We start from the raw sequence: 16,715 nt of genomic DNA on the forward strand, positions 1-16,715 counted from the left end.
AATATCACATTATAATTTAAAAAGGAACAAGTAAAAACAAAGATAGTCTGTTATGACATTTATATAGAATATAAATGTTATACAGAAAATCAGTGTTGTTCCAAAGTGCACTGCAAATTAAGAGTCTTGTAGCTGATGCTCTTCGTATTACAGTTTGTGCAAGAGAGATACATGGTAGCAACCGGCAATATCAAGTTCATGCACCATTCAAATCAGAAGGAAAAAAAGTATATACAGAGCTCTACAGGCTACAAAAGCTAGAGGAAAAGAATGCATTACAATATTTTATTAATCCCTTTATGTACACAGTTGGAGGTAGAACTAATAGTTCTAAGTGCATCTACTATATTTAGGACCAAAATCAACAACCAGAGTTTGTTTTCGGATATTCACACATCTTTAGGAGCAACAATAAAAGACAGATTTGAAAGGGAAAACTTGGACAACCACACAAAATGTTAGGGCTACAGTTCTTTTGCCCTAGTTCTACGCAAGTGCAAAGGTTATTGGGAAGTTCTGATGTGATAAAGATAATTTAGCAATAACATGTACTGTAGATTATGATATTCTACATTCCTGTTTAAATAATATATTGTGCCGATATCAACAGCAAAACTGTTATGAAGAATACTGTATGTGCTAATTTACGGGATTATGACATGAGGTAGCCTGAATCGCATAGATATATTCTCCTCAACAACGTCAATATACTAGTCCTCAAGCACTGATAAAGATGCCACAGTGTTAAAATGTTCTTCGCTATCTAAACTCAAACAAAACACCATCAGAAAAAAAAGTGCAAAAATTGTACCTTTAGGTGTACAACAGCTTGTCACAAGGGGAGTTCCCATAAGAGGGACAATTTGTACCTTATCTAACCCTAAAAGGTGCGTATTAGTACATTAGGAGTAGTAATATGTGCCCTTAAGATACTACTATGAATCTTTTAGGGGTAAATACAGCCCCAATGACAAGCTATTATTGCCCTAAAGGTAAAATTTTTTGCCTTTTTCTAAAAGTGCACCACAAAATACACAAAAAATAGTCCTCCTAACTCATAGTTTTACTTGGGAACTGCATTATAAAAATAACAACGATTTTAATCCTAGAAAAGTAAGAACTCTGAAAACAATACATGGAATTTAAACACAAGTAAAGGTCAGTATCAAACTAAATAAAAAGATTTTCTGGGGACAACAGCAGTAACTTTTGTGTAAGACCATTTCGTAAGACCTAACAGTCATTCAACACAAATAAGCATCCACATACTGAACGTCCAATTGTGGGGTGGGGTGTTTCTATATGGCATGTTGTACTTTTTACTGTAGGTTGGTTATTAATAGCCAGGCTTTGACAGATCCGACTTCCTCACTTCAAGAAACATGTGGCAGAAAACCCACCAAAACTAAAAGAACAAGTGGTACTGCAAATATCTGCAAGGCACTAATTTACAACTCTATCCGCTAATGTGAAGACACCCTGTTTTAGCAGCTTCTGTGAGACTTAATTTTTCTCAAACTTGCTTCCTCAACCGAACTGTGTGCATCTGTCCAACAGCTAATTCATGGAACAAGTCAGTAAATATAATAAAACATTAAATACAGGAGTTAAGTAATAAATACATTTTATTTTATATAAATATGTGGGCCCTTTTTTCCAAATCGTCTGGGAAACGTAGTAAAGAATGAATGTACAATAATGACAACACCTGCTTACATTCATAGAACAAGCTGCCCTATTAAAATAATGGCATGATTAATTTGATAAACTGTAACATTGATACACTGGCAGCATCTATAGTGATGCGTTTTATGATATGACTCTGCGTGTGACTGTTAGCTATGAATGGGGTGAGATTGCACGGTTTATACGAGAAGAACAGAATCATGGGTTCCCCTCTGAAGCGTCCCGACACATGAACGTTTGCAGGTAGTTCCTGGTCCCTTTTTCATTTGATAGGTATGTTTTAACAACTAATTACTTGCTAAATCTGTTTAATATAAAATTTGATTCTAAGCCCCAGCACCTCCCCAATACTACAGAAAAAGACGTGGGTTATAAGCGAGATCAGTAGAGAGAGCGGCAATGTCGCCACCGGCCGCATTATTTGATTTCATTCATTCAATACCCCACCGTAGTAAAACCTGTCATGATCATATCTAATTTTTGATCGCTTTTAAACTTTTTTATTTTATTATGTACAGCTATACAGACTGAGGCGATGCCTCGTTGTGATGAAGGGGAGAGTAGTCGTCCGCGCTGTCCTCTCTCTCTCTCTCTCTCTCTCCTACAGTCTGCCCATACAGGTGGCTGTTCTGCTTCACTTGCGATCGTCGATGGTTTTAATGAATTCCACGGCGGCAGTGAACTGCATCCACCAATAGCACTCCTCCCCGCTCAGCCTGCTGGCGTAGAAATTATTGATGTACTGAATGGTGGACAGAAGGCAGGGTGGGTTTGCCTGGAGGGAGGGAGAGAATGAGCGAGAGGGGGGAATTAACGTACGAGATAACATCTGACCACCCACATTGTGCATGCTTACACATTCAAGCGCGCTTACAAGTTTCGAAAATCTGGTGTGGGCGTGTGCATCGCTAACACAAATAGGTATGGGGTGGGAAGATGTGAAAAACTCACACACGATAACAAAACTTATTCATCGAGCAAACAAAACTCTAGCACAAGGATCAGTGCATTAAGTTTGTTCCTGAAGACTTTTCACCTTGAAACACACTAGCGTTAAATCATAACTTTTATTCAGCGAGGATGCATTAAATTTATCAAAAGTGACGGTAAAGACATTCACAGTGTTACAAAAAAAATCTATTTTAAATAAATGTGATTCTTTTGAACTTTCTACTCATCAAAAAATCTTTAAAAAATACAAGCAAAATACAGAACAACTGTTTTCAACATTGACAATAATAAGAAATGTTTCTTAAGCACCAAATCAGCATATTAGAATGATTTCTTAAGGATCATGTGACACTAAAGACTGGAGTAATGATGCTGAAAATTCAGCTTTGCCAAGTATATTAAAACAATTCATGATATTACTCTTTTGTTGTATTTTTGATCAAATAAACGCATCTTTATTGAGCGTTCTTTCAAAAACATTAAAAAAACCTAACCAACTTTTGAACTTTTATATAAAATGAATCTCAAAATATTAAAAAATTTGTAAAATTTTATTTGTAGCAGGGATGCACAATATATCAATATAATATCGGTTATTGGTTAATATTGAGATTATTTCTATTTAATCATTTTAACTTCATTAATTGGTATCATTCTATAATGGATATTTAATTGTGCATGCTCATTTCCCCATTTTTATCTTTGCCATAATTTAATGCTCTTAAAAATCTAATGTTTAAAACCATAAATAATAATAATAATAATAATAATAATAATATATTAACACAGTTAAACCATTTATAGCAAATCTCAAAATAACTGCATTTTTCATGATGTCTAAATTCACTTGTAGCATTTGAAACAATTTATTTTTTTGTTTTATTTTTAATTAAAACATAATATTTTGTTGCTTGTATTTGAAAGGATGTGCCGTTTTTCATTACATCTTAAAATATGCTGTGGATATATTGTAATTGTGAATGCAGAACTGAAATTATTTAATGAACTTCTAAATAGATACTTTCATTAAATAGCAAAGAATATTTGATTATGTAGAAGACACCAATGCTTTTGGGCCAACTATTAGAAATGTTACATAATAAACAACACACTTAATGCAATTAGCAGCATTATCACTCTATGGTTGTGTCTCTTAACTCACCTTAATCAGGACAAAGACAAGCACAGGGACAAAGTCGTCCGCCCCGGGTACAGCGTCCTCATTGGCCAGGCTGAGCAGGTTCATAATGGTGGAGCACATGCGCAGGATACACTGCACCTTATCTCGTGGGGTCTTATAGGCATTGATGGTCCTGATCTCAGCTTGTGCTGAGGGCCACGGTGCTTCTTTCAGATACACCTGCACAGATTCACACACGCACACATCAGACTGCAGTTTTCCGTTTTCATTTCTAACTATATTCTGAGGTGTAGTGCAAATGTTTACCTCCGGGATCTGCAGAGCTTTGTGATTGGCCGTCACCACTTTAGAAAGACGCTGAATGTGCTCGTGGAATAGCCTTGAATAAAGGAGACATCCCATTAAAAGACATTTAAAATGCTGAAAAAGCATCAGTTTTCATGTTTCAACTGGCAGTGATTTTAATATGCAGGCATGAACAGGATTTTGGACCAATGAAATGTCATTGTGTGCAAGGCTATCCAGTGCAATTTGAAACCATGTGATTGACAAAATGTCCGACATGCAGATTAGTATAGAGGTGATTGTTTTGATGCATCACATTTAATTCAGACACAATGTATGAATCAACATGGAAAGGAATTAGGAAAAAGGTAAAATTCAGGATTTGAGTTTCCTCACTCGTCTCTGTGGATGTCCCCATCCTGATTGGGGTAGAATGCCAGTTTGAAGATGCGGTTCATGACGCTGCGTTCGATGGCCATCTGGGCATCCTGGAGCTGCTCCTCACTGGCATACTGCCAGATGGCATCATGGGCCATGGCTCCATACAGGTAACGCAGGAAATCCTCCACGGCTGCTGTCTTATCGTCAGCTGCTGTGCAGCCCTGAAATGCTGTGGAACAGCAGAGAGAGTCAGTCTCAAATACAGAGGTCTCATCTATCATTTCATACAACCACTCAAATGCTAATAGTTTAATTAAATGTACATTTGGTAAATTTATGTTGCATTATGACAATATTGTCAATTTTCAACCAGCTGCAGCTACTGCAGCCAATTTATGTCTATTTGAAAATGATAATATTTTAATTACAAAAAATCCTTTCACACTACCATTCAAAAGGTGGGGATCAGTAAGTTTTTTTTAAAGAAAGTAATACTTTTATTTAGCAAGAATTCATTAATTTGATCAAAAGTGACAGTAAAGACATTTATAATGTTATAAAATATTTCTATTAAAAATAAACACTTTTCTTTTGAACTTTCTATTCAAATGTAAATGTAAAAACATCAAAATGTAGCATGGTTTCCACAAAAATCTTAAGCAGCTCAACTGTTCAACATTGATAATAATAACAAATGTTTCTTGAGCAGCAAATTAGAATGATTTCTGAAGGATCATGTGACACTGAAGACTGGAGTAATGATGCTGAAAATTCAGCTTTGCCATCACAGGAATAAATTACATTTACAAATATATTCAAATAGAAAACAGTTATTTTAAATTGCATTAATATTTCACAATCTTACTGTTCATACTGCATTTTTGATCAAAGAAATGCAGCCTTAGCCTTTCTTTTAAAATCTTACCAAACCCAAACTTTTGAATGGTAGTGTATATTTTAATAACTGACTTCACAGTCAGACTGTGATGTTTCTGAGACTGTGACCTGCCTGATGTGCCAGGAGTACTATGTAGTTCCCCATGTATACAATCTTAGACAGCATTAATCTGCTAAACAACACAGTAGTACACTAGATAGTAGTTTAAAACGAGTCACTATGCTCTAAAAAAGGGCCAACCATGTATAAATAAATGTATAAAATTAATAGCTGTAAAAACACATGTATTTTTGTAACCACTGAATTGTCCCCAATGGAGATCACCAGCTGGCTGGTGACCGCCAGGTAATTAAAGTTTGAGACCTCAGCTCTAATGAGACAAATATCCACCTTTGCTACTTAAAACAAACCATTGGATTTTTCAGGATTTGGCAATCAACACAAAAAGTGAAGTACAAGCCGTTCTCATCTACACAGAGATTCATATAGACCTTTGATGAAGTCAAGCATCTTAGACTCCATGTGTTCCAGCAGCAGTCGGACACAGACGGTGGTAAAGTAGCGGTTGGCCACTTCTTTATCTCTCAACACTCTCTGCAGGAGTCGCTCCAGATGAGCCTGAGACGTCTGCAGGCCTTGCCGACACCGCGTCAGATAGGCGATGTACGGAGCCCGCTTCCTACAGCACAAAACCATCACAGCGCTCATTATGGAGTCATGCCCAAAAATATGTCAGCACAATCTTTTATTAAAGGCAGGGTAGGTAAGAAATTTTGTTCCAAATTTGTTTAAACTTTCTATATATATACATGCATAATTAAAATGTAAGAACTCTGGTAAAAAGAGTATAAAAATCGAGTGACTCTAGACCGTTTAATCTGTATTAAACACAGCTCATTATTTCCATCCGGGACGAAACATAGGATTGGCTTAGGCGGCTGTCACTCTCTCGCAACCATGGCAACCACCCTTTTGCCACACATGACCTGCCCACTTGCGCGCGCACGTTTGATTTGGGGAATCCAAGAGGCACGGATCCTAGGAATACCAAAACAATGGCAGAGAAACAGCAAGCTAAATTCACAGTATCGGCCTATGCAGTTAGTGAAGGCAAACCAGGCAAAAAAAGGAAGACAGTAACAGTACAAGAAAAGGCAATGAACAAAAAGTCTTTGGATAAACAAAGAAATAAAACGCGAGTTAATATCGGCGTGGCTTTCCAGCGATGGCGAGAACTGAGGGAACTCAAGGGGCTGAAAAGTGACTCCTTGATGGCTTTATTTCTGCTGGACAGGTAAATCTTTCTTTTTGTATTTTGATCATACATATTTTTTTGTTTATTTTTTCATGAAGCATGTGTCATTAGCACACGTAGCTGCGTAATATAGCTAACATAACATTACTTAGCGAGCCGTAGTAGAGACGATAAATAATGATAGCTATAGTGTTGAATTGTGCATAATTTTACCCTCTGTCTAAGTCTTTTACCATGTTCACCTGCAAGTTTACCTGCACGTTTTTTTCGCCTTTGTTTTGTTTTTATATTCTCTAGCCTATGTTTACTGATGTTTTATCTTGTATCTGTGTGTGTCGTACACACTTTGTTGTATGTGTGTGTTATTATTTTGTGTCTGCAATGCAGTTGTGAGTTGATATTTGAGTGTATGTTACTCTGTTGATCTGTAGAACAACGTATATGTTATGAATCTTACACGAAATTCATCTTCATCACAGTGTAAATGATGGTAATGGAAAAACGTGTATCATGCAACCTGTTTTTAGCTTTGCTTATAGATAACTAGCTCGTTAGCGAATCAAAAAATATATATTTTAAACTTTACCAATATCAATATGCTAGCTTGATAGTGAGTACTAAAATACATCTTGTTTGTTTATCTTCATAATTTTAAAGTTATTTTTATTACATGTGATTCTGACATGATGTCACTACATGCACTGTGCTCCTTCCTCTCCGCTCGTCTCAGGTAAATAATGCGTCTTCCAGCTCAGTGGTCGGAGTCACACGTTCATGCGTTTTGGGGGCGTGGCTTTGGAAGGAGCCCAGAAGGGAGGGGGTGGAGTGAATGGAAATAATGAGCTGTCTTTAAAACAGTCGTGAGAGGTCTACAGACACTCGATTTTTATACTTTCTTTTTCAGAGTACTTACATGCGTAATTATGTATTGATATATAAATAAAGTTTAAACAAATTTTGAAAAAAAGTTTTTTATACATTTTTTTGCCTACCCTGCCTTTAAATGGTGATTCATAGCTGTGTGTGAGAGAAGTGACTAAAAGAGAGAGACAATGAGACAGAAAGTTAGTGAGACATTAAGAGATGGAGAGAGAGAATAAGAGAATAATGTGTGTACCTGTAGTCCTCTGCCATGGCAGTGAGCAGTTTTCTGCAGGTGCGGGGGTCGAGGTGGCTGACGCAGCGCGTAGTCTCCTGGATCTGAGCCATCTGGTTCTTATCCTGCAGGTTAATGGCCTCCGCCAGCTGCACCTTCAGAAAGCACACGATCTCGTTGTCTGAGGAGAGAGAGGAGACAGGGGCCAGACATAAATGCACAGCGTTTTGAACCTCAGAACCTGCGTACCAGCTACTTCCACCCCATGAGCAGAAAGCTACAAAAACTTTATTTCAAAAGAAGGTTGATTTTAAATAGGACTGAATACTACCATAATGATGATAATAATAGTAGTAGTTCATGATATTTCAATATAATTGCTATAATAAATAAATAATATGATATAATTAAAAATAATAATAACAATAAAAATGTATTATTACATCATTAAAACACTAAAAACTGTTACAAAATAGTATGCCAATATTATTGTTCTTTTATTTTTACTACTACTACTACTACTAGTACTACTACTACTACTACTACTAGTACTACTACTACTACTACTACTACTACTAGTACTACTAGTACTACTAGTACTACTACTACTACTACTACTACTACTACTACTACTACTACTACTACTTTACATATCTATACAGTGCCTAACAAATTTATTAGACCACGTGTCAAATTTATTAGATCACACAAATATTTTAGGAATCTGTCAAAAAGTTGTTTAAAACTAAAATGTTATTGTATTTTTTTAGGCAAATAAACTGGAAAAAAAAAAAAAAAAAAAGTGTCTTTATTTACACATAATAACCAAAAGATGATGTATTATATATATATATATATATATATATATATATATATATATATATATATATATATATATATATATATATATATATATATATATATATATATTATTTTTTTTTTTTTTTTTTTTATGGCCTCGTTTGGCCTTGACAAGTTGGCATTGTTTTTATGTACTTTTCCATAGTCTCTGTTATTGACTTCCAAATAGTTTGTACTTGCTTTTGATGAAACTTTTGTGCGATCTTTTAATACATTAAATCCCAACAATAATTATATTTTAGCATTAAAAACACTACTGTGACTAAAGAGCTTACACTTACTGGTGTGGATTAACCATTATACAAAAATTTGGTAATCACCAATACTGTTAGTTTAGGGCAGCTATGGCATAAACCTTACATTGGGTGGTGGTCTAATAAATTTGTTAAGCACTGTATGTATTACAAAATATATATTACAACTTAGTATAGAGGAGGCAAATATACATAAAAGATAATATGGGTAATAGGAACCTTCGGGATCTGCATGGTCCGGGAGGCCATTACGTGTTGTAGCAGGTGGAATGATGGGAAATACAACCGAATCTGCAGAGCACAGCGCCATGCGTAGCTTTTTCTTAATATCACTGCAGAGATGAAACAGACATGGCAGGTTATCAGTCTGACTCTGTTAAATGTCCATTGCCATTTTGGTTCCTAACTGAGATTTAGACTTTCAGAATGTACTGATTTTGTCTGACCTGAAGGAGAACGTCTTGTCCTGAGGTGGTGCGGTCTGACTGGCAGAGTCTGGAAGGTCATCTGCAGAGATGTTCTGCAGAACTTCATCTTTAGGAGAGTCATGCTCACTGTCTCCTTCTCTACAAGGCTCTGTAAAACAGAGAAAAACAGTTACAGCAGCAGACAACAAACTGTATCAGTGATAAATTTTGTCTAAAAGATGAGAGTAGAAAGCATAGTAAGTAGTGCTATTCCTTTAATTACTTCAATTTAAGAATAATATAGTTTCCCCAGTGGTAAACTACAAAAATTCTCAAATTTTAGGGTAGTTATACCCTGGGTGAGTAAAATCAGTAACACAGAACACAGCCTGACCCTGATCCGAATACCTGATACCGCTAATCAAGGACTCCAGGATTACTAGAAACTTTCAAGCAGCCGAGTTGGAGCTAAACTCTGCAGGGCTGACCTCTGTTCAGTTTGAGACCACTGAGTTAGAAGCATCACTACTTTTACTCCAAGTTATTTACTCCTCAACTCTAAAGAAAAAAGTGTGTTCTTTTGTGTGTGTTTGTGTATAAAGAATGAATATTATTATATAGCAAACCTTGTCCAATATAGGTTCCAGCAACTGCTCCATCACTGGGGGCGGGTCGTTTCTCCATGTACCTGATGTATTTGTCCATTATTGCCTCTGCTGACTGGGTCTTAGAGCTCTGTCTGAGCATTGAAGGCTCATCTGAGATGCACAAAAATGCATACATTAATTGATCAATGTGGACAATGGTTGCAGTAAGTGTATGATGGAGTTAAATGTGTGCAGACCTTGCGGGACCCTCTCTGCTCCTTGCTCATCTTTTTCTGGCTTATCCCGCTTCCGGAGCCCCGCGATCGGCACTGCAGAAACGAATAGAAGCCGTTATTCTCACAAAACGGCAGAACGCTGCAGTCGTGTTCCTATGAGAAAGCTAACCTCAAGACACGGACTCTCTCCAGTCCACTGTGGCAAATGGACAAACATGCTTTGAATGCTTTTGCTCCACACATGAGCCACAACCAAAATTTCAGTAATGGGGAACTAAAACAGGAAGCATGTCACTACTAAAGTGCAAACACACAGATGTGGAGCTCTGTGTTGCAGAATGTCATGTGTATGCTCATGTGAATTTAGGCTGTGTGCAAAAACCAACAGATTATATTGTCTTTATATGACAGGAAGTCTAAAAAAAAGGTTACAATACTAAAATTTCAATAGTTAAAATTTCATGAATCTCCATATCAATTTTGATTCAACAGCAAAAAGCAATATGCTATTAAAACAACCTTTTTCTTTTTCATTTAATTTAATAAAAGTGAAATACTTTAATAATAATTATTATTTATTTTAGTTTTGACTTGTAACCAAAGTACTGGTAGTTTTGATATACCTACATTAAATTACGCATATTTTCCAAGCGCATATTTGAGCAAATGTCCTCTTATAGAGGTCAACCACTGCAAAATAAACCATGGAAAACCAAAATGGCTGCATGAATGAAAAGATGAAGCTCGATTGTTTCATGTCACAAAGTGGCAAGGAGGAGTCTACAGGATCTAGTACAAATTCGGGCCGCTGGTGTACAGCACTAGATTGAATGGGAGAGAGCTTGAAGAGTGTGTTACCTGGGAGTTCACCCTCTGCAGTCCAATAGAGCACTGTGTGAGGAACACAGACAGCAACAGACAGGGTTGGGGTTCACAAACACAAACTCTTCACCCAATCCATGCTAAATGCTAATTGCTATTGAGCGTCAGAAAAGTTAGACTGATTCGAGTTGCATTTGGGAGTTTGACTGTTCAAACATTTGGGGTCAGTATTTTTTTTTTTTTTTAAAGATATGATATTCTTATTCAATTAACATGCATTAAATTGATCAAATGTGACAGTAAAGACATTCAAAAAAATTTATATTTTAAATAAATGCTGTTCTTTTTAACTTTGTAATTATTATTTTTTTCCACAAAATATAAAGCAAAATTTTAAGCAGCATAACCGTTTTCAGCATTGTTAATATAAGAAATGTTTCTTGAGTTGCAAATCAGCATATTAAAATGATTTCTGAAGGATCATGTGACACTGAAGACTGGAGTAATGACTGCTGAAAATTCAGTTTTACTATCACAGGAATAAATTAATTACATTTTAAAATATATGAACATAGAAAACAGATGACATTATGACAGAATGACATTTCACAATATTACTGTTTTTACTGTATTTTTGATCAAATACATGCAGCCTTGGAGATCCTATTTTTATTTTTTTATTTTTTTGGCAATTCCAAAAAACATTAAATATGTTTTTTTTTTTGTCTAACTGTCAAATATCTGTAAGAAACAGCCAATAGAAAAGAATGTGATATTTAAAATGAATAATGTTTGACTTAATAAAGAATTATATAAATCACAGAGAAATTCTTCTCCAATTAGAAATACTGATCACATACAGAAAAACAATAACATGGATAAAGAGTTTTACAAGTTTAAATAAGTCTTGTAGTTGCAGGGGTAGAACTTTATTTTACAGTCCCGTTCCTCATGTAGATACGATGTACTTATTACAGTAATTACAATAACTGGGTAATAACTAGGGTACTAACCTTGAACCTACCCCTAAACCTAACCTTAACCCCCTGTAGCTGTCTCATATTACCCAGTTTTTTTAGGTAAGTACACTGTAAGTACACTAAGGCCGCATTTACACTGCAAGTCTTAATGCACAGATCCGATCTTTTGACCATATCCGATTTTTTTGGACGACGTGCTTACATTTCTTTTAAAAGTGACCTGTATCGGATGTGTCCTTTTTACACTGCACTTGGCGAAACGTACCAAAAATAGCCTATTTGACATCACAAATCAATTTCAATGGTACATTGAGCTTAATTTATTGACATGAATTCATATAGAAACCCTTTTAATGCAATAGTTACATCCCTGCATAAAAATAATACAAATTCTTCACGACAGTATACGTACGCAGCTCCGCTGGAAGCGTGTGAGTTGAAGAATACTCGGGTACGGGTAGATATTCAGCTTCATGGGCTCGAATCCGCCATCCTATACAATTTTTTTTTTTTTTTTTTTTTTTGTCATTAAAACAAATGCATTCATCAGTGATTGTATATCAAGGGCAGTTGCAAAGTGCTTTTTATTTTGTGGTTTCAATGGAACGAATAGGGACTGAAGCGTGCGTCTGTGCACGAGCCGTCGTCACTGACAACAGCGACAACGAACACTCAGTGTGATTTGAAGAGCAACACATTTCAACGTCAGATTGCCTTTTATTTAACATAAACAAATTAAATTAATAATCTGCCAGTCAACTAGAGATGTTCTGTTTGTTATAGGTATGTCTGTACCGCGAAATGTTAAAAAACCCTCACTTTTCAATGACGCAGGAGTCGCATTTACAGGGGAATATCCGATCTGTCCGCTTACACTGCAGGCGCAAACACACGTATCCGATTCATATCTGATTTATAACCACATATGAATGAGGCCTGAAACCGATCTGTGAAAATCGGAATCCATGCACTTTTTTCCTGCTTACACGGTCGTGACTCATATCCGACCTGTGCCACATGAGAGGAAAAAATCGGAATTGGGTCACTTGAACCGTGCAGTGTAAATGGGGCCTAAGTTCAATTTAAGTAAACGTACTGTAAAATAGTGCAACTGTTGTATGGATGCACATTATAGACTTGACAATGTCAGTATCAGCAAATACTAGTGTTTTCACAATTATTGCCATCAATCCATTTAGGCCAATAATTAAAGCAGATATTATCAGCACTTTTCCCCCACTCAAACAAAGTACTTTTTTTCTATGCCAGCAATTTCTACATCGATTCAATTTTCAAGCCGTTGACCACAGGATGAAAGCAGACATGCACTTTTTACAAAAAAAAAAAAAAAAAAAAAAAACCCACTCAGGGTAAGAGTTGGGCTCCTCACCTTTAGGAATGGCAGGAACAAAGCGCTTCTTCCACCAGGGTCTGTTCCTGTCAGACTTCTCATCATCACTGTCCTTTCTGTCCTCAGACTGAATGGATACAAAAACAGTAATTTTAAGGAGTAGTTAACCCAACCATTTAAATTCTGTTAATTACTTGACCTCAAGTAACTTGAACCCTGAAGAAAAACATTTGAGACAAAGTTGAGTAGAAAGATATATACAGCTATGGAAAAAATTAAGAGACCACTCCAAGTTCAGAAATCAATGTTAAGTGGTCTCTTATTTTTTTCCATAGCTGTATATATATATATATATATATATATATATATATATATATATATATATATATATATATATATATATATATATATATATATATATATATATATATATATATATATTTTTTTTTTTTTTTTGTCCAGAAATGAAAATTGTTACATGGAGGAAGAACATATTTATACTCATTTCACAGAAATTATTCAATTTGGAAAAACATAAATATATAAACAAAAGAAGTAAAAAAAAAAAAGAAATAAAATAAGATTATGCAAATACTTCAGTCAAATTCATGTTCACTCAAACTGATTAAAAAAAAAAATTTTAGATTTTTTATATACTATAAACTACCATCCAAAGTTGGGGATCAGTAAGATTTTTAATAATTATTATATAAATATAATAATTAATACTGAGACATTATTCATGCAAGGATGCATTAAATTGATCAAAATTGACAGTAAAGACAATTATAATGTTACAAAAAAATTCTATTTCAAATAAAAGCTGTTATTTTGAACTTTGTATCCATCAAAGAATCTTGAAAAACAGTTTAGAAATGTTAACATAATATAATAACAAGAAATGTTTCTTGAGCACCAAATGAGCATATTATAATGATTTCTGAAGGATCATGTGACACTGAAAACTAAAGTAATGGCTGCTGAAAATTCAGCTTTGCTATCACAGGAATAAATTACATTTTAAAATGTTAAATTACATGTTATTTTAGATGTAATAATATTTCAAATCAAATAAATGCAGCATTGGTGAGCATTAGAGACTTCTTAAAAAAAAAAAAAAAAAATATATAATAATAATAATAATAATATATATATATATATATATATATATATATATATATATATATATATATATATATATATATATATATATATATATATATATATATATATATATATATATATCTTACTGACCCCAAACCTTTGAACTTTAAATAATACAGATTATACAAGACATAAATTCATGTTCTTCACCTCTCCTTTGAGGGAATCCTTGCTGGGAGAAGAGGTGGGCCCTGTGGAGAAGGCCCCAGCCGGTTCCCTCTCCTCCAACATGGTCCTGCGGTTCAGTCCGGGATCACTGTTGGGTCTGCGTCCAGCGGACACCACATCTGTGCTGCGGCTTCTCACCAGCCTTTCAGGGTAAGAGTGCCTCTGCTTGGGATGCTCCAGGTCACCCTGTGCCAGGTGGGGGGCGAAGAGGGGCGGGCGAGGCTCCTGGTGGCTCATTATGCTGGCCTCTGGAATGGGTGGGTCAGGGGGAGGGTGAGGGGGTCGGGGATAGTGCACCTTGGGCCGCACGATGGTGCCAGTGCATGAACCTGCAAAGACATTTGACCTAAATTCAGGGGGTCCTTGCTTTTGGATTTAAATAATGTCAACAGCTAAATTCTATCCCTGTGAGAAAAACTTTTGCGCTTTGGTATTTGCGACTTAACTGCCAGTTCTTGACAAACAAAACTAGATGCCAGGGTCGTGACATGACTTCTGTTCAACTGGCATTCATAAAAAAGGTTCCATGCATACCGTCAGCATGAGTGTGTGTGTGTGTGTGTGTGTGTGTGTGTGTGTGTGTGTGTGTGTGTGTGTGTGTGTGTGTGTGTGTTAGTTTGAGAAAGCTTGAGAAAGCTGTCAGAGTCAGACAGACCTCAGGTGAAACTAGGCCACCTGTTCCAAGGGTACAGCATCTCTGCTGTGTGCCTTCCAATGCCAGCCCTGTGCCACTAGCTCAGTGGGGACGAGCTGCTGAGCCAAAACGCCTGCAGTGAGGTCTAGCAACCTGTCATCCCCTCACCTTGCCCCACACATACAGATTCTCACAATGTCTCTCCAACACATTTATGCAACTTTCCACTGTGGATTTGTAAGCTTGGGCAGAAACAAATCAAACTTAGCCTTTAAATACCAATATGATAAAACCCTCCATTCTACCATTCTGGCCATAATAGGATAGAAATCTGGCAAGCGCTTCCTTTATTTCACAGCGCACATGCTGTTTAGTGGGCTCTTGTCATTAGGCACATTAATGGCACTCCTTTCTAGGTCTTACATGTGTAAGTACTGCATTCAACAGCAGTGCATGCTGGGAAGTGACATTACCTTCTCCAGAGGAGAGGGGATCAAACATGGCCAGCAGTGAATCTGTTTGAGAGGGTGCACAGGATAGACTGTGAGCTCCTAGAGAGGTGGAAGAACAGAGGGGTGGAAAGAGGGATGAAGTAAATGAGTGACAAAGGATGTGTTAGTCCCACACCAGACATCCCAAGAAACAAAATTCAACAACTGTGCAGGATGAGATTTCACTTCAGAATTAAAATTTCATGATAATTTACTCACCCCCATTTCATCCAAGATGTTTATGTCTTTCTTTCTTCAGTCGAAAAGAAATTAAGGTTTTTGAGGAAAACATTCCAGGATTTTTCTCCCTATAGTGGACTTAAATGGGGTACAACGGGTTGAAGGTCCAAATTGCAGTTTCAGTGCAGCTTCAAAGGGTTCTACACGATCCCAGATGAGGAATAAGGGTCTTATCTAGCGAAATGATTGGTCATTTAAAAAAGATAAAAATGTATATACTTTTTAAACCACAAATGCTCGCCTTGCACTAGCTCTGCGATGTGCCACGCATTACGTAATCACGTTGGAAAGGTCACGCATGATGTAGGCGAAAGTACCGATCCAGTGTCTACAAAGTAAACATGCAAAGACTAAGTCAAACGCTCTTTACGAAAAAAAAGGCAAAACAACGATGTTAGACGATTTTGAAGTTGGAGGAGAAAATGAGACCCAAGTTTTTCACCTTACCGCAGTACTTCCACCTACGTCATACGTGACCTTTCCAACGTGATTACGTAATGCATGGCGCATTGCAGAGCTAGTGCAAGACAAGCATTTGTGGTTAAAAAGTATATATTTTTACTTATTGTTTTAGAAAATGACTGATCGTTTCGCTAGTTAAGACCCTTATTCCTCAGCTGGCATCGTGTAGAGTCCTTTGAAGCTCCACTGTAACTGCAATTTGGACCTTCAACCCATTGTACCCCAGTGAAATCCACTATATGGAGAAAAATCCTGGAATGTTTTCCTCAAAACTGTTTTTCTTAATTTCTTTTCAACTGAAGAAAGAAAGACAAACATCTTGGATATCATGGGGGTGAGTAAATTATCAGGAAATTTTAATTCTG

At 36.3% G+C, this 16,715-nt stretch overlaps 1 protein-coding gene across 5 annotated transcripts in view; it reads right to left on the reverse strand.

The window, feature by feature from the left end:
• Nucleotides 1–271: 271 nt before the first annotated feature.
• gapvd1 (GTPase activating protein and VPS9 domains 1) overlaps nt 272–16,715 on the reverse strand; it is a 53,882-nt gene continuing 37,438 nt past the window's right edge. For 4 of the 5 annotated variants that reach the window (XR_007187499.1, XR_007187502.1, XR_007187500.1 and 1 more), the window contains one exon: nt 15,631–15,708. Coding sequence is in view for 1 of the 5 variants with exons in the window: in XM_048210221.1 (XP_048066178.1) it covers nt 2,321–2,461; nt 3,800–3,997; nt 4,085–4,157; nt 4,460–4,673; nt 5,834–6,021; nt 7,715–7,874; nt 9,028–9,140; nt 9,255–9,384; nt 9,842–9,973; nt 10,060–10,131; nt 10,897–10,929; nt 13,231–13,318; nt 14,506–14,852; nt 15,631–15,708 (1,967 nt within the window). In the remaining 4 variants the exon portion in view is untranslated. Of the gene's footprint in view, nt 2,462–3,799; nt 3,998–4,084; nt 4,158–4,459; nt 4,674–5,833; nt 6,022–7,714; nt 7,875–9,027; nt 9,141–9,254; nt 9,385–9,841; nt 9,974–10,059; nt 10,132–10,896; nt 10,930–13,230; nt 13,319–14,505; nt 14,853–15,630; nt 15,709–16,715 lie in introns of those variants that run through there. The other variant, XM_048210221.1, reaches the window with a different exon arrangement.

The sequence above is a fragment of the Megalobrama amblycephala genome, linkage group LG12 (genome assembly GCF_018812025.1).
Source record: "Megalobrama amblycephala isolate DHTTF-2021 linkage group LG12, ASM1881202v1, whole genome shotgun sequence".
NCBI lineage: Eukaryota > Metazoa > Chordata > Actinopteri > Cypriniformes > Xenocyprididae > Megalobrama > Megalobrama amblycephala.